This window comes from Leptodactylus fuscus, chromosome 5 (genome assembly GCF_031893055.1).
Source record: "Leptodactylus fuscus isolate aLepFus1 chromosome 5, aLepFus1.hap2, whole genome shotgun sequence".
Lineage (NCBI taxonomy): Eukaryota > Metazoa > Chordata > Amphibia > Anura > Leptodactylidae > Leptodactylus > Leptodactylus fuscus.
The window spans coordinates 125,150,021-125,176,914 of record NC_134269.1 but is presented as its reverse complement, the minus strand read 5'-3'; the positions used below and the strand labels follow the sequence as shown (position 1 = coordinate 125,176,914).

Below are 26,894 nucleotides of genomic sequence, written 5' to 3'. Positions count from 1 at the left end.
CTAACTGCGGACGTGACAGGGACCCGCGCCTCCTATGGCGCCGCGCCTCAACAGCCGTGTACTCGGTGCCGGCCGCACTAGTATCCAGGGCTGCGAGCGCTCAGGTAGTGCCATTTGCATGACTAGCCTTCACCCTGTGTAGTGTAATGCTAATAAGCCGTCTCTAGGTAAGTAAAAGGAGCGCTGCCATCTACAGTCACCGCCGCTCCCAACAAACCAGGCTGCGGCGGGCGCGCACTTCGAGAGCGCGCATTGTACCGTTGTCTGATGTAGTGACGTCACAGGCGCGCCCCCTCCCTCGCGCTCTCGTAACTGTGTGTACGGGGTCGGAGTTCGTGGGTAAATGCAAGATGGCTGCCGGCGCGCCCCGGACCTGTCGCCGCCTTTGACAGCGGTGGCTGTGAGTGTGTGCGAGACAGCTGCGGGAGGAGGCGGATCCCGAGCACTGCTTGTACGGCCGTCCTTAGCTGCCTGCTCCGAGTGCCCCATCCTCTGTGTGTAGATGAGGCTGCTCACATTCCCGAGAAGCCGCAGCCACCCCGGAAACAACAAAGAGGTAAATCCGTAATGTCCCGAGCCTCGGAGCAGGCAGCAGTGATTCAGCGGATTGTAGCATCCCTCTGCCCGGCCATGCCCCTGTGCTAGCAACTGCTCTACTGCCCCGTACACGCAGAGGCCGCTTAGAAAGGAAAAGGTTAAATAGTGGATTTGGGGGGAGGATTTCATGGGCATTCGCTGCCATAGAGGCTAAAGGCGAGGTCTGGACTCGGCATCTTCTCAGAAAGTTTCCTCTGGAAATAAGAGAAGGCTGCGTGCAGAGCCGCCATACGCTCCATTTTGAGCAGAGCTTGTTTGTTCTGCCTGAGAATTAATTGTAGCTGGAATAAGATGGGCTGCGTGCTCACTGTGCGGTATACAGCTGCAGAGCCGGCCCTGGCAGGAGGCTGGGTACCTTATGGGGCACAGTGAGGACGCTGCCCATTATCCCTGTGCTGAGGCCAAGGAGCTTCTCACTTGTAGATAGGGGGTCTACTAGGGAAAGTTCCTAATTCTTTATATGTGTAGTGCATTGCGTATTGTCTTGTTACATTGTATCATCTGCATGGTAAATATTGATGGAAACTTCTAGGGAGATGACTGCAGTCTCAAGATCTTTTGCAGTTTTCTTTTCTTATATAAATTCCTGCTATCACTTTACTGCAATTTTTACGCAAATCCTGGAGTGGACCCAAAAAGTATAAAAGACTGATTCTCATATCTTCTGTGTTTTTTTAGCCACTCGTATATATTAGCATCAAACACTGTACCCAGAATTGTATGTTACCTGTGTGGTAACCTCAGTCCCATGCAAAAATGGCAGGATACTGTAGTTTTTTTATTCATTTTTTTTTTCCTTTTGGTGAAAAGCTCAACAGAACGTGTGGCAGGTGTATTGTAGAAACGACCGCCACTGTCCCATTTGTGTGTGGGGCTTGCAGAAATCTATGCGCTTGCTGCAGTAACCCAGATTTTGAGTTGCAAGAATTTGTGCAACAAAACTGTGGTGTGTGAATAAATATTTAGAGATCTCTTATCGTATATCCCATTTGCTGTATAAATTCCTGCAACTAAAAATCTGTGGGATTTTTTTTCTTTTTTCAGCATGGATTTTTGCAAATCCTATTTAGATAAATGAGACAGCTGTAGAAAATACTACAAAAAGTCTGCCATGTGTGAACATATGGCTCATTCTTCTGAATATGGTTGTTTCTGCAAGCTTCATTAAGATGAATGGACCTGATTTTTATTTGCATTAATTTATGTAATAAAATCTAATGCATGTGAACATACCTCTAAGGACTCCCTCAAACACTTTTTTTTTTTTTTTTTTTTTGGAGGTTTGGTCATGGATTATTTTTTAATCTGTGAAGTTTGCATTGTTGTGGAGTTGGTACTCTACTTTTCCACAGAGTCCGACCCTGACTCCTTCAGAAATAGCTGAGGCCCGGTCCACATCTGCATTCAGGGATTCAGTTCACCTCTCTGAATAAGAAATGCAGAGAGAAAAGCGCTGCAAGAAGCACTTTTCTCTACGCATTTTTCGTGCGGGAACAACACAGATCCCATTATAGTCTATAGTTTTTATGCAGATTAGGTTTCTGTTCGGGGAGTCCCCAAGTGGATCACCCGAACGGAAACCCATATGGAGATGTGAATTAAGCCTGACAGCCAAGAGTCAAAAGCAGTAAGGCTGCTTTCACACGGAGTAACGCGCTGCTCATTCTGGCACGTAAGTACGTGTCAGAGTGAGCACAGTAAAACAGAATCCCGTTGACTTCAGTGGGTTCGGTCTTACATGCGCTACCCATTGAACTCAATGGGAGGCTTTTTTTTTACCTATTGCTTTCAATGTGATACGTGTGTTACTCTGTGTGAAAGCAGCCTAAAGTTCCTATAATTCATTAAAAAGCTACAGATTGTATTCCCATGAAAGTAAATATGCAACAAACTATACATTTAATTATACAATATTAATAATCGTATAATTTTAAAATAAATTGATTTTGGCATTAGTAAGTGGTTTTCTGACTCCACCCAAAATTGGTTTTGACTTCACAGCCTTGGAATATTTGGACTTTTTTTTTCTTCTTCTTCCTGTTTGTGGTGTGTTTTTCAAGTCCTATAGAGAAGCCATTGGGATAAAATGCCAGAGAAAAAACGTCATACTATAGACAAAAACAACCCTGCAAAACTTTATGTAAACTTCTTAATAATTTAGTGTAAACTTTAAGGGTGTGTCCACACCCGAGATACTCACAGCTCATTAGGTATTGTGCACTTGCTCTTGGCTAATCTGCTGCGACGTACAATAGGAACAAGGTGTATGACTCTTAAATAAATGTCATTCACATGTCTTTTGAGGCGAATTCAGCATCAAAATCAGCACCAAAAAACTCTGCGTGCACTGACCCTAAGGCTGAGTTCACACTGATTTTTGTGGTCAGGATTTTGAGGTGGAATCCTCCTCAAAATCCTAATCTAAAGAACGCCTCACCATACAGTCCTGTGTAATCTGCTTGTAAGGGCTAGTTCACATGGGGAAAGAGGGGGAGGATTTTGGCGCAGAATTCATCCCCAAAATCCACCCCCTCACAATAGAGGTCTATGTAGACCTCTAGCGTTCTTTTTTCCTGCTAGCGGTTTGTTCCCGCCTGGTTCACATTAGTGTATGTATTCCGTCCGGTTAGAATCTGCATGAAGTACCCCTGGATGGAATGATTTGTGCAGGCAGTGTGCGGTACGCACACATGGACTCCATTATAGTCTGTGGGGTCCGTGTGCTTTTACAGCACAGCGATTGCGATTGTATTCCCTCCAGGGGGACTGCATGTGGACTGTAACTGGGCGGAATACATGCGCTTAGTGTGAACCGACCCTCATTGTCTGTTTCTGTCATCCTATGACAGAAACTGACATTAACAACGGTATTGAACCCATCCTAATCAGTGCAAGGCAGTATGTCACTAGGAGGCAGGGACAGATATCGATGATGCTAGGAGTCCAGCTCCTGGCATTAAGGTTAGGCTGGTAAATCTGGGGAACACACAGACAGAGTTTCACTGATGAAACTTGCTGTCGTGTGAATCTATCCCAATAGTATGGATGTCCTGGAATATTTTATGGCAAGAATATTTTTAGAGAGAATTGAAGCTATTTATTTATTTTAATCAACAGGTTTTACCTATTTATTTCTGTTGTTCCACCTTTTTTTGGGATCATGAAAAATTGTTTCTGAGACTAATTGAAAAACAATATCTGTCTTTAAAAAAAAACAAACCAACAAATATTGATTTGACCATTTTTTTGTTTTTGTTTTTCTTTATTCAGTGCAGCTAGATGCCAAGTGACAGATATCTATTTCATATATGTAGAAACCTAGCCTGGCCCAGTTAGCCAGATCTGTACCAAACTGCTCTTGTGAATTAGACCTAAAGCTGTCTTCACAAATAGAAAAGCAGAATTGTGCTTCAGTTCTAGGAAAACTGTGTGGTTCTGAATTCATGATGTTTCATATTAAATTTGTGGTTTTGTTTTGTTTTTTACATCGTGGCTTTCTCGAAAATAAGTTAATAATCACAAAAATTCCACACCGTGCATTGTGCACGTAGCTGTATTATGGTTCCATTTTGTACTGAGCCAGAACAGGACTGCCATGGAGCCTTCATCCCTCCTTGTACCTCCATTGTCACACACATTGGGGGGAAAAATGTGCCTAGTTTACAGGACTCAGTATGAGGTATTCTTCCACTAGAAGCATTGCTACTAGGAAAGAATTTCTTCTATACAACACACTTTGAAGCCTGCACAGTAGCACATCAAGCTCTTTCATACTTTCCAGCTTGCCTCCATGCTGTAGTCTTTGAAGAGACCATTCAGTCGGGACCTTAAAAATGTGTAAGACAGTACCCACAAGGGGTGATGCCTGCTATTTATGTTCCTCAGATCCTGCTACTTGGTTGCTTTTTAGCACAGTTTGACTAGGACATAGATGAGATCTGTGACTGCACTTTAGCTGCAATGTGTACAAGGAGTCTGACCCTTGGTTCACATCTGCGTTTATAATCCGTGTGGGTGAGTCCGCATGGGGACGCCCCCGACCCGAACGGACTACCAAAGGAATTTGCATGTGATGTGCAGTGAAAGCACACGGACCCCATGGACTATAATAGGGTCCATGTGCTTGCCGCACGCTGCTCCCCCCCACAAATCATGCGGACAGGAAAGTAGATTGTGAACTACTTTCCTGTCCACATGTTCTCTGCGGAGATCTGGCAGCAAGCACACGGACCCCATTATAGGCTATGGGGATCCGTGTGCTTTCACTGTACACAGCTTGCAGATGCATTCAGTAGTCCGTGTCAGGGGAGGTCCCCATGTGGACTTCCCGAATGGATTACCGACACAGATATGAACAAGGCCTGAGACTCCTTCCCCCCCCCCCACATGTCATTATTGGTTAAAGTTGCTGCAACTACAACCAATGATGGTACGGATGTATCTCAGACTACCAAAGATACGGCACTTGAGATCATCTGAAAAATCACCATGAACATTGGGTGGGTTTTTACGTCAATCTAATTATAATAGGTTTACTTCCATTGTGATATACATTTCTATCAGAAGTCAGACCTTTAATATTTACATTAATAATAATTTATTTTTTTCCCCATCTGAACGATCACTTTAAATCCAATGGTAAATTGTAGTTTTCTGATTGCTTAGTCCTTTTACACTGGGTAATAAGTGTTTTAACTGCAAGGACACTTGTAAACTGGCCTTACGGGTTGAGGGGTTTATAACTTCATGTGAATTACTTTGGGTTATGACGTCATATTGAGGCTCCTACTTAAATATCCATCAATATTGGAATAAAGGAATGTGTATGGTATCTGTTCCCTTTTCAAGTGTTTCCGTAAAACTCTGACATAGAAAGATTAAATATTGCTGGGCTTCAACTGAGTGCACATAAAAGAAATCAATATATACAATTATGTGAATAGGCTGCTTGCCTCCTTGCACATGCTGGCTAGGCAGAACTACTACTCAATATAAAGGCAAGCAGGTCTACCACAAGTCCTCATTGATTCTCTTTATTATCCCCTAATGTTTGTTTCTAGTTTACAGATTGGATGCATTTGCCTAGGAGAATGCTGACTTTAGTCATATGCAGACATTTTCATCCTTATGTAATTAAAACTTACTTTGGAAATGGATCTCTGAATACTTGTTGGGTTAAGGAATCAACTGTGTATTTTATAACTGTTCTCATGTCTCATATTTCAAAATTCTTTCCTTGTTGTAAGTGTCCCTCTAATTTTCATTCAGCATTGATTTCTTTGGTCACTTTTATTGTTAAAGAGAATCTTTCACAAACGACAACTCTTTGCTTTCTTAAATACGGTAGGTGTCACTTCCCTGATTCCAGGTAGATGTAATTTTTTTTCACTAGCCACCACCATTCATGAGCAAAAGGTTCTGTTAGAGTCATTTCACACGGAGTAAAGTGGCGCTGATTCTGGCACGATAACTTGCGTAAGAATCTGCTCTGAAAAAAAAATCCCATTGACTTCAATGTGTTCCGCGCAGAAAACGGAACCCATTGAAGTCAATGGGATTTTTTTTTTTAGAGCAGATTCTTGGGAGTTTTTTTTTTTTCCACCACCGATTCTTACGCGAGTTATCGTGCCACAATCAGTGCCACTTTACTCCATGTGATCGGACCTTTAGGGTCCATTCACACGGAGAAAAATGGTGCGTTATTTGGCGCTGAATTTTCCACACTGATAAAAGCCTCCCATTGACTTCAATGGGTGCCGCCAGCTTTTTTTCCACTAGCAGAATATTTTTCTGCAAATTCCTACATGTGAACAGTGCTGTTTGCTCAGAAATGGCAAGGCTAGAGAAAAAATTCCAATGGAATCAACAGTATTGCAATCAGTGACTCCTATTGAAGAAGGCATTTTGAAGGAGATGTTGGAGAAAAGTACTCTTTAAGTGCTGTCCAAGTACACGTCCAACTTGATGCAGGTACTTTTTTCAATCTGATAAGTAATAAGTAAGTGATAAGTAATCTGAAAGTAAGTTTCTTCCTTGTATTGAATTGAATTGTGCATGCTGTTTTTGTGGAGATAAGGAGAAAAGTTGCAGATTTTTGGGGTCTGACAGCTGAACCTCCACCAATCACAAGAATGGGGATGTTTTGCTCATCAGTTTAACTGTCCATGCACAAAGAGGAAAATGTCGCTTTATTTGGTGCTGAATTTTCCACGCTGAAAAAAAGGCCTCCCATTGATTTTAATGTCTTCCGCTAGCTTTTTTTTTTCACTAGCGGAATTTTCCGCTAGGAAAAAAAAAGCTAGCGGCACCCATTGAAGTCAATGAGAGGCTTTTTTTTCAGAGTGGAAAATTCAGCGCCAAATAAAGTGACATTTTTCTCCGTGTGAATGGACCCTTAATGGACCAAAAATTTTTTAAAAAAGCATGCCTGGATCCATTCATTTTAATTGGACTGCTGGACTTGCACTTCCATTAAAATGGATGGAGCAGAGGCATGCTTTTCCAATCACCACTTCATAAGTTTCTGTGCTGGGAAAACTCCTTCAATTTATAGTCTTTGATTACTAATCTGTTATTTTCAGATTAGATTTTTATGGCAATCCACAGGATATTTGATAAATGTCTGATTCACACTTTTTCAAATCTTGAGAACGGGCACAAAGTACTTTGCTATTTTTTTGGAACTTCTGTGGAAGTCAATGAAGAGAAGTATGTATGAGATCTCTTCTCCGCTCACAGTAGCTCTAGGTTCAGACTTGCACTCAGGTGTCCGTTCTTCAGGTCTGCTTGGGGGCCTGAAAAACAGAAACCTAATCCACTTACAAAGTGGTTATCTGCGAACCTCATAGACTATAATGGTGTCCGTCGGGAGAGAAAAGTCTCGCTTGCAGTGTTTGTATTAGCTGCACGTCACCGCGTAGGGATCTCATGTTTACTCTTCTTGTGGCATGTTTGCAGCTCAGGCCCATTCAAGTAAATAGAATTTAACTATAATACCATGAGCAGCCTCAGCCAGTGTATGATGCTCTGCTTGGCATTTGCTAAAGAGGCTACAACACTCACTTGAGCATTAGAGTGTTGGGTTTTAACCCTCATTAATCTAATATCGATCTCCTTTTACATTTTACAAATATGCCTTATTCAGCAAAAACCTGCAGTTTTATTCATAAGCAAATTAGGGGAAAAGAGCATTCAGGCTGGGGCCCATGTGGTGTAAAAACAACAACAAAAAAAGTGGCGTTTTACAGTCCCTGGATAGTGGATGGGAATCTAGGAAATACTTTTTCATCCACACACTGCAGAAAAATATGCACAGCAATTTCCAAATCTGTGACTCAAAACCGTAACGGATTTAGAAATCGCTTCATGTCAATTATACAAAATACAAAAACAGCCAGTGTTTCTGTCGGTATAGGTATAATGGAAGCAGAATGTCTGCAGAGGAAACCTCTTTGGACTTTCTGTGAAAACCGCTGCGTGAAAAACCATGATATGCTGCCACTGCAGTTTTTCGGCAGCACTTTTTTGCTGTGGCACACTACGTGGGGCCTTAGGGAATTTCTCATTTAGGCTGAGGCCCCACATTGTGGAAACGCAGCTTTTTTTTTTTGTTATAGATTTTGTTGTGTTTTTTTTTTAGCCAAAGCCAGGAGTGGATTGAGCAGAAGGGAGAAGTATAGGAACTTCCTACATATTTCCCATTCTTTTTGCAGCCATTCTTTGGCTTTGGCTCAAAAAACCGCAGCAAAATCTGCAACAAAAAAAGCTGTGTTTCTGCAGTGTGGGGCCTTAGCCTTACCTGGGTTTTGCCTTGTGCTGTGCATTTTTACCTCCCCAAACTGTTGCTCAGCATTCCCTGGGAGAGATCTGTCAATCAAAGGATGGTGCGTTGAGCTGGGCAGCAGTTGGGAAAGATAATCCACAGTGCAGAGCGAAGTCCACAGAAACTAAAAAATGCCCTAAAAGTCCTTTTCACCCCAATTGCATATGAATAGAGCAATGATTTGCTCAATAATGTAGCGGCAGTGCTAAATAACAAAGGTATGTTTTAAAAGTGTGTAACTGTTTTTATTACAATTTTCCTGCTGATAGACTCCCTTTAAATGGCACTGAGTCGTAAGCAGTCCATATGGGCAATGAATGTAATGTCACTATCCTGTGAAATAAAAGCAGCATTCACACGCATGCCACTTCGTCTTCAGTCTGTTCTGGGTTTCTGACCACTACTGATCTGATATTGGATTGGTCATCAGTATTTAATTCTTAGAAAAACCCTTTAAATTAAAGGGATCCTATCATTCAGACACCTTTTTTTCTCAGTAACATGTTGGAATAGACTTAAGAAAGGTTATTCTTCTCCTACATTTCGTTGTCTTCTCTGCACCGCCGTTCACTTGAAATCCCGTTTGTTGTCGGTATGCAAATGTGTTCTCTTGCAGCACTGGGGGCGGGCTCCAGCACTCAAACAGCACTGGGGGCGTCCCCAATGCTGCGAGAGAACACTCTCTAGCGCCGCCTCCATCTTCGTCAGCAACAGCTTCTTCACGCGTCTTCTTCCGGGGGAGGAGAGGGACGAAGATGGAGGCGGCACTGGAGAGAGTTTTCTTGCAGCATTGGGGACGCCTCCAGTGCTGTGAGAGAACTCATTTGCATACCGACAAAAACCGGGATTTCAAGCGAACGGTGGCGTGGAGAAGACAACGAAAGGTAGGAGAAGAATAGCCTTTCTTAATGCTATTCCGACGTGTTACTGAGGAAAGAAAGGCGTTTAAATGATAGGATCCCTTTAAGCAGAACTTTTGGTTATTTTACTAAACCAGAGTTTGGTGCAACCATAGATATCCACTTCTTACTGACTACTGGGGGTCGCCTCCTCAGTGTGGCCCTCATTGCTTGTGCTAGCATGCGTGCAGCAGAATTGAACAGATGGCTTTATTTGAATTTGTGCTAGTAATTATGTATTATTTGTCTTGCGAACATCAGACGTTAAAACCAACTGTACCAAAGAGGGAATGGTGGGAGTCCTGACAGATGTTACACAGGAGATTTTTATTAAAAGGATTGTACAGAGGGTTGGGAGTAAGGAAGGAACCAATATTTTATTCTACTGTCACTATATCACAAAGGCAGTGATTTAATGGACATACAGTTGGTAGCACTATTTGTGACTTAAACAGCACTGGTTATATTTTTTTAACGTAATGATAAAATAAAATTTTCTAGTCTTATGCAGACTCGTGTTGATAGTAGTGGACTAGTTTGAATCTTGTTCTGTGAGATCAGGAAAGCATTACCAGAAGTAAGTTGCTTCTGTATTGGAATATATAATTATTTATTTATAAAATCAGACAGATGCACATGACAGCGAAACAGACAGTGTGAATATCTAAATTTACATACTCTGTTTTGATGGACATAGTCATGTGAATAGAACCATGGGTCATGATACAGCCGTTATTCACTGTCACGTGAATAAACTCCTTCAATGGACCTACACGTCCGTTTTTCAAGTACGTTTGGGCCAAGAAGAATTGCACTGTGAAGTGATAAAGGCCGAAGATACCAGATGTGTAACATGAAGCTCCTGGGCCCAAATGCAAGATCTATAATGGGGCTCCTACCTAACTTGTGTCGTTTAGGCATGTGGTGTACTTTATGTGTTACTACTGTACTCCCCTATAACTATGTCCTTGATGTAAAAGGTACTTTTTTTGCTGAAGAACTTTATGCATGTTACAGAAATGCCTACCTTACTTCAACTATAATAATAATAATACATTTTATTTATATAGCACCAACATATTCTGCAGCACTGTACAATTTGTAGGGTTCACATACAGACAGAAAGATACATTACAAAAAAAGTCATTTCACACAATGGGACTGAGGGCCCTTTTCACAAGAGCTTACAATCTATGAGGTGGAGGGGGTGACACAAGAGGTAGCAGGGGCTGCATTGCTTATACAGTGGTCAGACAAATTTTGGAATAGAGGTTACTGTCATTACACAGACTTAAAGCTTTATGAGCCTTCACCAGTCGTGTCCTTTAACATGTGGATGGTGCTTGGACATATAGAGTTAGCCTGAAATGGCATCATATCATGTGGGAAAATGTGGGAGCTGGAACAGAGGAGGGTTACATTTTTGGGGATTCTAATGATGGTATGGAAGGGTTTACATTAGGAATTGTGATAGGCCTGAAAACATGTGTCTTTAGTTTGCACTTGAAGCTGTAGAAATTGGGAGTTAATCTGATTGTCTGAGGTAGAGCATTCCAGAGAAGTGGTGCAGCTTGGGAGAAGTCTTGTATAAGAGCGTGGGAAGCTCTGATAAGAGAGGATGTGTTAGGTCATTGAGTGAACGGAGAGCACGGGTTGGGCGGTAGACAGAGATGAGGGAGGAAATGTATGGAGGTGCAGCATTATGGAGAGCCTTGTGGATGAGGGTGATCATTTTATATTTTATTCTATAATGAATAGGCAGCCAATGTAGCGACTGGCACAGACCAGAGGCATCGCTGTAGCATCTAGCGTGATAGATGAGCCTGGCCGCTGCATTCAGAATAGATTGTAGAGGGGAGAGTTTAATAAGGGGAAGACCGATTAGTAAGGAGTTACAGTAGTCAAGGCGAGAATGAATCAGAGAGACAAGTGTCTTTGCATCTGCATCTCTGGTAAGGAAAGGGTGTATTCTGGAGATGTTTTTGAGGTGGAGGTGACATGAGCATGCGAGTGATTCAATATGGGGAGTGAAGGAAAGGTCTGCGTCAAACATGACCCCGAGGCAGCAGGCCTGCTGCCTAGGAGTTATAGTAAAGCCTGAGACTGCAATGGATATATCAGGGACAGATCTGTTAGATGGTGGAAACAGTAGTCGTTCAGTCTTAGAGAGATTTCGTTTCAGATAGAGCGAAGACATGATATCTAAGACAGCAGGAAGACAGTCACTGGTGTTCTGTATTAGTGCAGGGGTGATGTCACGGGAAGATGTGTATAATTGGGTGTCATCAGCATAAAGATGGTACCGGAAGCCAAATCTAGTGATGGTTTGTCCAATAGGGGCTGTGTATAGAGAAAAGAGCAGGGGGCCTAGGACCGAGCCCTGAGGAACCCCAACAGCAAGGGAAAGTGGGGAAGAAACACAGCCTGCAAATGATACACTGAAAGTGCGGTCTGAGAGATAAGAGGAGAACCAGGAGAGCACAGTGTCCTTGAGGCCAACTGAGCGGAGCATAGTGAGGAGAAGTTGATGGTCAACCGTGTCGAAAGCTGCAGAGAGGTCCAGAAGAATAAGAAGAGAGAAGTCGCCATTAGATTTAGCCGTTAGACAGGGGTCGGCAACCCTTGGCACGCGTGGTATATCTCCCTGGCACGCACACAAGACTTGCAGCAGGAGAGCGTCCCTTCAGTTCTCTCAGGACGCTCTCCTTTCTCTGGCTGCTCTCTGCCCACCAATGAGAGGAGAGAGATGAGCTCAGGGGGTGGAGCTTATCACTACACAGCTCCCGGTCCCTGCCTGCAGTGAGAGCTCCTGCCATGTAGCAGAGAAAGATCGGAGTAAAGTGAAAGTAAAAAAAAGAAAATACCAGATACATGCCTATTAATGTCAGGCATTTGGGGTTATTAATTTGGTTTTAGTAACTCCACGTGCTTCACATTAATAGCAATTAACCCCATCATGTCCCTCATATTAACCCCTGTGTGCCCCATATAAGGGTTACTGATATGTTAGACATATGGAGGTAATAATAAAGGACCTCAATGATGAAGATACTTAATTACCTCCATGTCTCTCACATATCAGTGACTCTTATATGAGGCACACGGGGTAAATGTGAGAGACATGATGGGGTTAACCGCTATTAATATGAGGCACATGGAGTTAGTAAGCTGTAATGCACATGATCATACTTTTTATCCACAATTGTGGATAATATTGTGGACCATTATATTTTAATGGTCCCAGTACACACAGACGTTGTTTTTGCGGCCGTGTGTCTGGGCCAAAATTGAAGAACTGCAAGTGATCCTATATGTGTCTGCATTTACAGCCCTGTCAATTCATTTTTCAGTCATAAGTCAGTGAATGCTACATCCATGCCATTTTTTGTGCTGGAGGCTTAAGGGGTGCAGCACATGAACTCCTTCCCGAGATTGGGACTCCTGGCTGTACAGTATAGTCATCTATGATGCTAGGACTCCCTGTCTCCCAGCAACATACTGCCCCATATAAATTACAGTGCGGGACAGTATGTCACTGGTCGTTTGCTGTTCCCTTAAATGGGCTCTATCAGCAAAATCATGCTGATAGAGCCCCACATATGTGTGAATAGCCTTTAAAAAGGCTGTTCAGGCACCGTAAATGTTATATTAAACTACCCCCTAGTATTAAAATAATACCCTAAAAAAGAATATGATCTACTTACCCATCGTGCACGGTGGGCGGGCATTCAGGGTGTGTCTTCTTCATCCATGCCTCTTCTTCCTCCGATGTCCTCCTCTGGCGCTCGCAAACTGACACTGATATAAAAAAATGGCCTGGGCACCTGCGCAGTAGCCGTAGTAGAAGCCGCATGCTACTACGCATGCGCCCAGGCCATTTTTTTATATCAGTGTCAGTTCGCGAGCACCGGAGGAGGACGGGACCGGAGGACATCGGAGGAAGAAGAGGCGTGGATGAAGAAGACGGCGCACCCTGAATGCCCGCCCAGCGTGCACAATGCGTAAGTAGATCATATTCTTTTTTTAGGGTTTTATTTTAAAACGGGGGGGGGGGGGGTAGTTTAATATAACATTTACGGTGCCTGAATAGCCTTTTTAAAGGCTATTCACGCATATGTGGGGCTCTATCAGCATGATTTTGCCGATAGAGCCCCTTTAAGGCTGAAGCCCCATGTTGTGGAAACACAGCATATTTGTTGCAGATTTTGCATCAATTTTTTGAGCCAAAGCCAAGAATGACTACAAAAAGAATGGGAAATATTTAGGAACCTTCTTATATGTCTCCCTTCTGCTCAATCCACCCCTGGCATTGGTTCAGAAAAACGCAGCAAAATCTGCAACAACAAAAAAAGCTGCATTTCTGTAATGTGGGGCCTCAACCTTACAGTGTTTCTCTCCAGGTGGTGACACACTGTGTACCCAGACGTGGCTATAGCCAAATCTAGTCCACAGGCAACAGTGCTGTTACTTTGGTGTAAGTGTAACACCCATTAATTTCTGTTACCGTACTGCAAGGAATTAAATGTAGCTGAAATTAATCCATATTTCACTTACACAAAAGTGAAGGTACTGGCGGCTGGGAACTAGGTCAGGGCCGGCTCCAGGTTTTTATGGGCCCTTGGGCGACAGAGCCTCAGTGGGCCCCCTTGTAAAGGAGGCGGGGGGAGTCGAGACACTGTGTGTCGCAGATGAAGCGAGTGACGTCACGCAGGAGTGTGGCGTCACCAACGCCATACCTCCCAACTTTTAAAGAGTAGAAAGAGGGGCAAAATGAGCGCGCCGCAGCAAATTTGGGCCCCACCCACTTTTATGTTGACTCCGCCCGTTCTCATTCATTTATCATGTGCTCCCACACAGTATAATCCTCCTACAGTCACCCGTAAATTATATGCCCCCCTCCATCTCTCCCCCAGTTTCATATACACCCTTTCTCTGCCCCAGTTTCATGTCCCCCCTCCATCTCTGTCCCCAGTTTCATCACATTCTCCGTCCGTCGGACGCCGATGAGCTGAAATCGGGACAGGCAAGTGCTAGGACTGGCAAGTGTAGGGGGTCCCCCAGAGACTCTGTGGGCCCCGGCACTTGCCCGACTATGCTGTGCGCTGACGCCGGCCCTGAACTAGGTGCAGCATCCAGGTAAATGGGGTGTTACCCTCTACAGGTGTTACCTCACTCTGCTACCAGTCGCATACATTATCACTAATTGCGGGTTACAGATGTACTTGCATTGCTTCTAATGGAAAAGTACATGTGTACCCAGGCAAATAGCGGTAAACACACGTGGCTGGGAGCGCAGTATGACAGCACCTCCATGTTATGTTTTGTGCTATATGACTTTAGTATAGGGGTCGTCGGCCTTACAATTTTTGACCGGCACTCCGGGTACCTCATCTTTGTTTTTTTTTATTCAAATCGGCACGCTGAACAAAAAAGGTTGCCTACCCCTGAGTTAGGAGATCATTGTAGACTTTTGTGAGAGCTGTTTCAGTAGAGTGCAGAGCACGGAAACCAGATTGTAAGGGGTCAAGCAGAGAGATGGCGGATGAAACAAGAATAGACCAGGTGTTCCAAGATTTTAGAGATGAAGAGGAGGTTAGAGATGGGTCGATAGCAACACAGGACGGGTCCAGGGAGGGTTTTTTCAATAGTGGGGTTATGACAGCATGCTTGAAAGAGGATGGGAAAATTCCAGAAGAGAGAGAGGTTAAATATTTTAGTAAGGTAAGTTGTGACAGCAGACGACAGAGATTGGAGAAAGTGTGAGGGGAAGGGGTCACTACTGCAGGTTGTAGGGCGAGATGAAGAAAGTAGCTGAGAGATTTCCTCTTCTGTAACAGGTTCAAAAGATGAGAATGGACAGTCTGAAGTGCGGTTGGTGAGGGGATCAGTACTATGGTAGGTGAGGGGATCAATGCCACCTGGTGATTGGGCAGTTATTTCCCAACGGATCTTATTAATTTTATCATGGAAATAAGTGGCCAGGTCATCAGCACTAAGGTCTGTGAATGGCGTCTGCACCTTGGGTGTGAGTAAGGAGTAAAAGTTTCAAAAAGCCTTTTAGGGTGGCTGGAGAGAGAAGAGATGAGGATGATGAAATAGGCTTGTTTGGCAAGGTAAAGGGCAGCATGTTTAAACTGTATTCTACCAACCAGTGTTTTTTTTTTTTTTCTTTGCTGAAGATCTGCATGCAGTTTGTAATTGCAGTAATGAATAGCATGTGTATTTTACCTGTATGCTAGCCACCAGTAAACCGGAGGTTACCAATGTAATGTCCGTTACCGTACAGGTGAAATGCACGGTAACATGCGCTAGGCAGACACAGGCACTACACAGATTCCATTATAGTCTATGGGACGGATTTCCTTCAATAACCACTTTTTAATGCGGATAGGTTTCAGTTCGGAAGGGAAGGGGGGGCCCAAGTGGATTCCCCGAATGGAAACCAGAACTTGGATGTGAATAGGGCCTTAGTTGCGCTGAGTGTGTTGGTAAAGCTCAGCTCCATAATAGTATGCCGCTGTAATGTTGCTAGCACAGGAGCTTTGCCTGTGGCATTTCTTCTGGCAGTTGGCTTTTGTGTACAGCCAAGGCCTGGGACTAGCTGTCAGAGTCGAAAGATGCTCTGGCAGATTAACCCCTCGGATACCGTGATCAGTGCATCCTAGGGCAGGATTGTAAACTGCCCTGCAAATAAAGAGCCCTGACATATTTCTGTCAACAAAATAATTATGATAAAAAAAATGTTATAGGTGTTAGAATACGGTGACCTCAAGAAAATCGTTCATTTTCAAAAAGTGAAGTTTTATTTGTAGAAGTAGTAAAATATCATAAAGCCAATATAAATATGGTACCTTCTCTGGCCTAATATGATTTTTTTTTTTTTTTTTAAATCCTGAACAAACACTTTAACGTACAATCTACTTTGCATCTTTAAGGGGTTAAGGTTCTTCTGGGTTAGATGGTTTAACTATTTTATTTGGATCCAAAATTGGTAAGTAGTCATAAATGGGTCCCTATTGAACTGGACTAATGGTATAAGTGGCGTACCACACAGGTCTGTAGGTCTGTCTTGGGGTTATGCAGATCACAGAAAATAACCTGCAGCACAAAGTGTCTTGCACTCTGGGCTGTGAATGTGAAGCGCGTCACTTGTTGCTGCAGATTTCTTCCTCTGCAATGCAAAGATTGAAACCCGTTCTAGAAGCAAAAGAAACTGTCTGTGAAACCCACAGCACAATTTTGATTTCAGCTTTTCTTTCCTGGGGCTGGTGCGCTGCAGACTCCTAGCGTATGGTCTTATACTTACTGGAAAAAGATTGTCGATAAACTAAGTAATGGCATACAATGCAAGGCTGCAACCAAAGCGAACAAAATATTGGCATGTATTAAGAAAGGCATGGCTTCTACAGAACAACGCAGTATTTTATCCTGCTATGAAGTACTGATGCAACCACATCTTGAGTATGCAATCCAGTTTTGGGCATCAGTCCATCAGAGCTGGAGAGAGTTCAAAGAATATCAAACAAGTGAATATGTGGTATAGCAGGTTATAAAAAACTGTTTACTTGGCATAGAGAAGGGTGCGGGTGATATAGGGATATAGTATTTTTATATAAATGGCCGTTGCAAAACCTAATGCGATAAATCTTGTTCTGCGGACCAAACAGAGAAGGGGTTCACTGACTATGATCAGAGGAAGTGCAATTTTGTCACAAAGTTTGAAGCATTGCTTTAGTGTGTACTATGGAACATGGAGAATCTGGTAATGGCAATCTATGTAGTAAGCTTTATAAAAGGATTAGACTAGACATCTTCCTTGTAAACAACAGTGCTACTGGTATTAATGTGGAATGCTAATCCAGGGATCTTTCTCTTGCCAGCAGGGATTAGAAAATATTTTTTAGATGTTTTATGATTAAATGTGTGTCTGCCATTGGCAAAGTAAATTTTGTCTTCCTCTAGATTAAGTTGGTTTGGTAAGCAAGGCTGTGGAGTCAATAGGCCAAGATTTCGACTTTTTTCACAGTGTATCTTAGATTCCATCAAAAATGTCTGACAGCCATGTTTAAACACATAACTAGTAACACTATCATAGTTTATGGAAAAGCTAGTGATTGACTTTGCATGAAAGTATATAATCCATAAACTATGCATATATTTAATTATATGTGCTATATCATGTTTATACCTGAACCCTATGACTTGTAAAGTGCTGCGGAATATGTTGGTGCTATAGAAATAAAATGTATTATTGTATAACATAGTTTTTAAAAAAAATCATTTTATTTTGAAGCTGGGGTCTGAGTTGGTAACTTTTTTCTGACCAACTATAACTAGACTCGACTTATTAAATGGTTGAAGTAGATGGAATTTTTTCAACTCCGTAACTTTATATAATAATGCAGTCCATGTATACATACATTCTTGACTCAACTGAGTGCCTATGTTTTTCTGAATTGCAGAGAGGAGGAGAAAGCTAAGAGAACCAAATGATATTGCTGTCGAAATCCCATATTTAGAGCACCATTCCAGCAAATTATAGAATTCTCTAGTCCTGTAGCACAGGGCATATTACTGTATAGTAAGCAAAGCGCTCTCTTAACCCAGGCATATTGTTTCCCCAATTCCACCCTGGATGGTTGGGCAATCATTAGAATGACCTTCTGATTCATGCACCACCTGGAAGACCCTTTTTTTTGTATGTCTGACAGCCTGGATGTTACACACTCATAGATAGTGACTTCTGACCAATGTGAGAATCAGAAGATCAGTCTGCAGATCATATGACCTGCTGGAGGATCTATTATGGAGCTGAATTAAGTGAATAATGCTCAGTGTGTGTGGTGGTGGGGAATTAAAGTTTTGTTATATTTTATGTGTATCTTTTTTTATATTATAGCTTTTTAAAATATATCATAATTTAAGGATATAAATAATGTAAAAATTAAGTTGTTTGAAAGCTTAAACCGAGGACCTGTAGAACACAAACCAGCAACATAGTGAAGTCACTTATAGCTTCACCTTAAGCTCTCCTGGTACTAAAGGGCTAATGTGGCTCAACTTATTATGTGATCACAGCATCTAAGGGGTTAATATGCTAGACTCTGAGATCTCCCCTACTTCAGCAGTGTGCCATGTCATGGCTGTATAATAGCCAAAAACAGCCAAAACCTAGGTCCAGTACTTCTGTGTCTGCTACTTGTTGTGCCATTCTATTCCGGTGGCTGAGTGTTGACAGTGATGAGCAGGTCGGGGATAAAGATTTTGTCCAGTCTTTTGACAATGTTGATATCCTAAATGGTCAAATGGGATTTGGATTGCAGTAACTAGAGAATGGGAATGTAATCCCAGTACCATGCAGATGTATTTCAGCAGTTTCCAAGCAAGTCTCTGTTATCCAGCTGTGGAGGGCTGTTTTCATATAAATTGCCGTTTTAGGGTGAATTCACACTGAGTAAACGCTAGCTTATTCTGAACGTAAAACACGTTCAGAATAAGCGGCGTCTAAAGCAGCTCCATTCATTTCTATGGGAGCGGGGATACGAGCGCTCCCCATAGAAATGAATGGGCTGCTTCTTTCACTCCGTGCAGTCCCATTGAAGTGAATGGGGAGTGCCGGCGTATACGGCAAGCTCTGCTCATGCCGGAGCGTACACGCCGACACTCCCCATTCACTTCAATGGGACTGCACGGAGTGAAAGAAGCAGCCCATTCATTTCTATGGGGAGCGCTCGTATCCCCGCTCCCATAGAAATGAATGGAGCTGCTTTAGACGCCGCTTATTCTGAACGTGTTTTACGTTCAGAATAAGCTAGCGTTTACTCAGTGTGAATGCACCCTTAGTCTCAGGGCCCCACGTAGCATAAATTTCTGGCTAAAGCCATCCACACATAGCAGAAAAATATCCACAGCAGAAATGCTGTAATTTAAAGCCGCTGCGTTTTTGTAAACTGCATCATGTTAATTATACCTACGGAAATGCTGGCATTTTCCATATAGGGACAGAAACTCTGCAGAGGAAACTCTGCGGAATTTCTGTGAAAAGCGCTCTGGAGAAAAACACTGTGCCGTTCCAAGATGAGAACAAAATCACTTCAAAACCACTTAAGTGTTGCTCACCTGACTGCGATGATTTAAGAAAAAAAAAAAAAAATTGGCTGTGAAAACCCCCCCCACACACAAAAAACCCCAAAAACAATGCAGTTTGTCTGTTCAGGGATCCGTTGAAAAAGGACATTATTCTATTTTGCCCAAATATTTTATAACTTTCCTTTATTCATTTTCACCTGTGGTTGGTGCACATCAGAATTTGTCAATTCTATTTTTGTGGGCAGCAAGATTGCATTTTGACCTACACAAGTACCACTAACCACGCCTTCAGTGATATGCAAATGGTTTAGAGGATATTTTGGTGATGGTAGACGGCTTTTACAATTGCAATTTGCCCATGATCTCCTAACTATTACTTTTTTTTCTTGACAGTGGTGGACATGAGGACAGCGGCTGTCTTTATTACACATGCCACAATAAGGTATGTAAATCTCTGATTTTTCTGTTGTATTTGTTGGTAAATGTGCAGATATTTGTGTGTGTGTATGTTTTGTGTCATAATCACTTCAGTGGAACTTGGCTGCAATTTGAGACACAAATGGTGGACATGTGGGGTGCTACGTGTGTGTTTGTTTGTTTTTTGTTCTTTAATCCTGGACAGTCAATTTTAAACATTGAAAGACCTGACATAGCAGAGGTGAACCAGGAAATGGGTGCTGAATATTTGCAGCATGTAAGTTTATTATGCCCATTGTTTTTAAAGGGGTTTTATATTTTAACTGACGCCCTCTCCGCAGACTGGGTCAACGGTATCTGCTCCGATCAGCTGATCTGGCTAACTTCTTACACTGAAAGCTACTGCACTGGAAGGGGCCAAAAACCGCTCTGTGGCTATTCAAGCTATAGGCACAGAGCTGCAGCCATCTGGCCCTACTGATATACAGTACAGTGGATGGGGTTGCAGACCACTACCTATTCCTATACTGGGAGGCAACCAAATCAGATGATTTCTGGGGAGGGTTTCCAGGTATAGAACACTCAATGATCACATACTAGTGCCCTAGAAACATTAGAAAAGCAATTAACACTTGAGTCTCTTGAACCCTTTTAATATCTTAATAAATGGCACTTCTTTTTGTGATTTGAAAGGCAAAGTTATGAAAAAGGATATTCATATTTTTTTTTTTTAATGAAGTGGCGTATTGCTATGTTATGCTACCATTTCATGGCTAGAGGCTATATGACCTCTAGAACCAACACCAATCCTGGACCTTAATGATACCGATATGCCTTCACTCTGTTTTAGATTGGACTAGTCCCTTCATAAAGTCCAGCCTTGATTGTAGACAGTGATGTCTTTAATATGCTGATTTGTGCACAGCTCTTCATAATAACATGTATTCTTATTTGTTTAGTTCGTCTTGCATTTGCCAGAAGGATGAGCCATTCTTTGGAAAACTCCATTCCATATGAAGACTATTTGAGAATGAAAGCCCAGACTATACCTCCCCACCGCATGAAAGATTTCCTAGATTCCCTCAATTGCAAGGGAACAGAGGAAATGCAACAGTTTGTTCATTCACCAATTTCTGTATATCAACAAAGGAACCATTACTTTTACATGGACAATTCTGATGTGGCCGGTTCTTTGCTGGAGCTAGCCAGGCCTATTGCTTCTCCTTTGCAGCACTCTACTGTTAGTCCTGGTGTCCCTCTTGATCAGCATCATGTCCCTGTGCATCATGTTCAATTGCGACAGGGTCACAATATTGATGTTCAACCAGGCCAACCAAATAAGACTCTCCAGCAGCAAGTTGATGGGCAATCTGTTTCTGATGGGCAGAACGCTGGCATTGTTGGTACATCATCTTCTCAAGATCGAAGAGCTTGCTCTTCAGGATTATCTCAGCCAGTTAAAAAAAGGAAATTTGATTTGCCCGTTGAGGACAGCTACACTATTAACCACACATCTTTACAAAACACTCCTGCTACAGTTGTAGCACTGCCATTGCAAAGTCAGCAACAGGCTTACATTCCTCTTCGTCAGGAGCTGCTCACTGTGGATAGTAGTCAGTTGTACGGACTAGTACCTGCCAGTACTTCACCATCAGGACAATTGCCTAATGTAGAATCTTGGGCAATATTCTCTGCCCATGCTACCTGTCCCGAATCTCAAACTTTAATAAACACTTCTGTACCTCAGGACAGTTGTGGAATAGTTCAGATGGGGGAGATTCCAATGCACACAAGTAGTGTTAAACTAGAAGAGAGCAAAGAAAGCTTTGATGTGAAAAAGAACATCTCTGATAAAGCAATGCATGCTGCTGGTACATCTGGGTTTCCCATGCCATTGATAAATATGAATGGGAACATCCAAATTCCCTTATCCTTACAAGCAAGTGGACGTGTGTACCAGTCTTCCAAGTACTGGGATCAACAAGTGCAGGTAATCCTTTTTAATTCCTTTGTATTGCAGAACAAATTATTAATATGAAGTTTTAATAATTATGAAGTTTTTAGATTGTCTAATCGATTACCACATGTTTATTTCCTTTACAATATTAGTTAGTGACCAGCATATGCCACAGTATACCTATAATGCTCCCACTGTATACTGGTAGCCATGCCACCATGGCATTCACATATGGGATAAATATTTTTATGGTCTGAACATTTTGTTTCATTGATTTATGTATTCTAGGAAAAGGGGGGTTCATTTGAACTTTTCATATCTTGTTCTTCCTTCCTTCCTTTTTTTTTTTTCTTAAATGCCTCATCTAGGGGCTTGAAAGTTTGATCCTTAGATTGCTTACACCATAGACGATAATATTACTTTATTGCAGTCTGTGGACCACAGCCTGGTCTCAAAAGCAATTATTAACTTGGCAGCCCCATATGTGCATGTGACTTTCCTCCAGCTATTGAAACCAAAGTGGAAAACGTGGCCACTGACTAAAATTGTCTGTGTGTAGGCTTTACATCCATTCTAGCAATCCTGCTGAAGTATTGGGCAGGCAACCTGCAGGGATTGGATTTTGATTTGCTTTAGGCAATAGGCCTAGGGGTCAGACCCTTGCCTATTTTTAATTGATTACAGGATAGCTCATCAATAAATAAATCCCAGAAAACTCCTAATATTATCTGAATGCAAATGCGTTCTTCGGTGCTCTCAGGCATCACTTCTGCCAGCGCGCTTGTTTTCAAATGTGTTTGCTGCATATTGATATCTGCTAACTTTGTTGTTAGGGGCAGTCCCGGGTAATGTCCACAGGTGACAACTGGTGATCTGGCAGGCGCTGGTCATACCTAAAATGCACAAAACACCTCATTGGTATTTGGATGAAGGTTAAGGCGCACAATCAAAAGGCACTGCAAGGAAAAATCAAGACTGAAACGAATCACTGTTTTTCCCACAAAGCTTTCTGCTCCCATTATACCCCTAGGGAAACCGCCAGTGTTTCTGTAGGTATAATTGACATGTTGTGATTTACAAAAATACAACAGTTTCTTCTGATAGTGAAGAGCTTTTGGTAACGGCACCAATAGCTCTTGCCCGGGGGCACATAACGGAAAAGCCGCTAGTGTGCTGAATTCAGCGCACTGCCTGCTTTCTGGTGGTATAAAAAACTGCATATGCATGAGGACATAAAAGGTCGTCTTCAAAAAAATTGTTTCAAAAGAAAATGTGGTTTTTTTTTTATCCATTTAATAAGAAAAAAAAACCTCCAGCACTCCAAAAATACCAAAGCTTTGGATGGCTTTATTTTATATCAATTAAAATTCATCATGGCCTAGTTGAACATGTTTTGGATTAAGAATACTACCATTTTGTACATAACGCCCAATCACAGTGCAGCTTTCATTTTTCAAGAACCAACCAAAGCCATCCTTTTGTTTCTATAGGCATTAAAGACTGTTTCTCTTTTAGGTTGGGGCCACACATTGAGCATTTTCAGTTTATCTACCAGGGGAATTAGTAGCAACTAACCCGCTGTGATTTAGCCTTATTTTTTATGTTTGTTGATGTGTCATTGGACATTAACATTAAGGGAGTTGTCGGTACAAGATGGTACTAGTGAGAGTTCTCCAATACAATAAGGGTTGACTACTGGTAGTACTGGGCTCTTGAACACTGACCAGATAGTCCCACTGGCCTCACTCCACTCCTGAGCCCGAGTGTTGTGGCTGCTTTCAGTCACCAGGGGGAGCCAACCGCAATACTTGGCTGCAGTGGAACGCTGCTGCTACAGCTAGAAACCAGATAGCTACAAACCTTTGACAGGAGGAACACAGGTCTGTGTGTGAGAGCCCATCCACCATTGGCACTTTCCAACTTTAAATGTTTTGGGTGTAAAGGGGTTTGGTGAGTGGATTTTTGTTTGTGGAAACAAATAAGACATCCCCTGAAAGTAAGCCCTAACCCATCTATCAGGGCAAGGAATCATATAAGACCCTGTCTTTTTTTTCTGAGAAATGCGGTATAGAGGTATTACCTTTTTATTTGTAATCCTGTCTATAATGTAGAGGTGACTGCTGCAATGAAAACACCTACAGAATTGATAACTATTAGTCTATTTAGGCTTAGTGGCCAGAGTAAAAAAATACTAAAGTATTTAGTGCAGCTTTTTTTTTTAGATTATAGATTGTGACTTGGAAAAATTTAAAATAAATGTAAAAATTTTTAACATAAATACTAGGCAATTTTAACTGTGATTAAGTATAGCAGAACAACAGACACAGACAGAGCCCCCACAGTCTTTGTCCCTTCCTATTGAACCTAATGTAAACAACATGACAGGTTACTTCTTCCATGTTTGATTAGTTTTGTAACAAGAGAGAGTCCTATATGCACGACTTCTTCTTCCTTCAAGCATGAGAGCAACAAACATTAAAGGGGCTCTATCATTGGAAAAAGTTATTTTTAACTAATGACATACTTGCATAGCCTTTAGAAAGGCTATTCCACACCTACCTTTTGTATGTAAATTGCCTCAGTAGATTTTGAATAAGTCAGTTTTTATATATATTCTACTTAGCTTCTCCGTGCACCCTAGTGCTCGCAGAGACTTCTGTCTCCTTTGTATACAGCACAGGCTGCTGCTGCTTACTCCTTCTCCCTGCTCTCATACATAGCACACAACATAGAGAGGAGTGCTGCTGACAACTTCCGGTGCACACTGGAGCATAATTAGCATGTGAATTAAAACAGACTTATGCAAACACTACTGAGGAGATTTACATGCAAAAGGATGTGATTAATTAAAAATGACTTTTCCAATGATAGAGCCCCTTTAAATAGTGGTAGTGTGAACCTACCCTAATAGTACGACAGAAGTTGGAACTTTAAACGTGGTGTCTGCTCAGTATCGAGTTAGTGCCGTAATATCTTGTCTTTGTTGTAGCAATGTCCACCATCAGAGACTGATCAAGGCATCTAAAAAAAACTCAATGCGATATAAAATAGTGTGAGGGCACAACACTCTGGCAAAAATTGTGTTTTGTAAACATTTTCACTATTTTTTATGATTGAAAACTCGGATAGGCCTAGTTCACATTTTTGTTCAGCGATTGAAAAATGCAAGCAGCACTTTTCTCTCCACGTTTTTTCTGTGGAAACCACATGGATCCCATTATAGTCTATGTGGTCCACGGGTTTCCCGAGGTAACCACTTTTTTATGTGGATTAGGTTTCTGTTCGGGGGGTCCCCAAGCAGACTTCCAAACGGAAACCCTTACGCAGATGTGAACCAGGCCTTACAGGGCGTGATAAATATAATTTCCTTTGACTTGGTTTCTCTTGTCTTTTTTGACCATTTATGCACATTTTGTATTTTACTGCTTCTATGACAACTTGAACCTGTTTAATATGTTTTCCTGTTTATCCTTTCTAGCCTCAAGGTGTGCAGTGTTCGCCATCTGAGCCACAGCTACGGTTACAAAATAACACTGATTTTCCTTGCACCCTTAAGCCAGAAGAAGGAGCTTTGTTTTGGAAGACTTGGGCACAGATTAAGAATGCAGAAACACTAAAAGAAGCTGATAACAAACCATTATGGATAGGAAGTATGCATGATTATTCATATTATGATTGACAACCGGTTATGGCAAGAGCAAAATATTAATCTAGATTTATAACTATCTCATATACAACTAGTTTCTGATGAAATAAGTGTGTTACAGCTATGATTTGCACAAATTGTGATGATCTTTCATTACCTTTTGCAGAACGAAGACCTTTAATTTTTAAAGAAGATGTGCTTTCAGTGCCAATCGCAGAATTAAATTATGGATTATGTTTAATAACCAAAGAAGCCAAAAGGCATGATGGCTCTCCATATGATGCAGATATGATGTTTTATTTGCTCCTTTGTGTACAAAAGGTAGGACGTTTTGGTTTTTCTAAACCAAAGTGTTAAAATTATAGGTTTGTCCCGATTACTTCAAGTTATCCTATCCTGTGACTAGGGGGTCAACCAATAGGACCATCTGAATGGAGTAGCAGGTTGAGTAACTGTGCCATTGCTCCATTTATTCTCTGAGGGACTGCCTGAGATAGTTATCTACAGCAATCCCATAGAGAATGGAGTGGCTCCGTCCTGTTGGGTAGTAAGTGGAATACAACTTCAATGGGCTCATACAGGAATTTTAAATAGTTGCCTCAAAACAGGGATTGTGATAAAAGAAAAATTGAATTACTAGCCTTGTAAACTAACTGCTACAGTGTTTCTCGCTGGTCTTTCACTTATCCTGCAGTGATGATATGCAGCATATACATATGATGGCTGCAGCCGATCCCTGGCCTCAACGCTGATGTGCAAGAAATCATCATCATTAAGGCCAGTGATTGACCATAGTAGTTTTGTACTTAAATGACACAAGATCATTTGGGGGAGTGTTCCTCACACACGCTCAAACTGTCCAATCAGTACTCTTAGTGTTAGAATGTGTAGTTACACGCCTCTCTAAGGGGGCGTTCACATTACCGTCAGTGTCCGACAGCTAGTGTTCGATGATAATGTCCGTGCAAAATCTTGTGCAGACATTAGCAGCGGACACTTGCTGTGTCTGTGACGTTCTGCATTGATTTAAATGGAGATCGGGTGCGTTCTTTTACTGTTCGTGGGTGTCCTTAACTGTCTGTTCCCAAAGATATCTGACTTTTCAAGCGGACAGCAAAACCCGACATGTAGGGTTTTGCTGTTCGCTTGAAAAGTCGGACATCTTTGGGAACGGACAGTTAAGGACAGACACGGACTGTAAAAGAACGCATCCGACGTACATTTAAATCAATGCTAAATGTCACCGACACAGCTAGTGTCTGATGCTAATGTTCGCACAAGATTTTGAACGGACATTAGCAGCGGACACTAGCTGTCGGACACCGACTGTAGTGTGAACGCTCCCTAACAGAGAATGGAAACTCCAAGTTGTCAGTTTTTTCAGAATTGTTAATTTTTGGTGAATGCAATTATTTACTAAAACAGATGTCTTAGGGAGGTGACAGGTGCTCTAAGATTATTCAAGAT

At 42.0% G+C, this 26,894-nt stretch overlaps 1 protein-coding gene across 2 annotated transcripts in view; it reads left to right on the top strand.

Moving 5' to 3' along the window:
* Nucleotides 1–348: 348 nt before the first annotated feature.
* Nucleotides 349–26,894, top strand: part of LOC142203444 (transcriptional regulator QRICH1-like) — a 31,995-nt gene continuing 5,449 nt past the window's right edge. Inside the window, exons 1-5 of one of the 2 annotated variants that reach the window (XM_075274174.1) lie at nt 349–556; nt 19,801–19,849; nt 20,784–21,814; nt 25,260–25,431; nt 25,594–25,748. In XM_075274174.1, coding sequence (XP_075130275.1) covers nt 20,807–21,814; nt 25,260–25,431; nt 25,594–25,748 — 1,335 coding nt within the window. In that variant the 5' untranslated portion in view covers nt 349–556; nt 19,801–19,849; nt 20,784–20,806. The remainder of the gene's footprint in view (nt 557–19,800; nt 19,850–20,783; nt 21,815–25,259; nt 25,432–25,593; nt 25,749–26,894) is intronic. The other variant, XM_075274175.1, reaches the window with a different exon arrangement.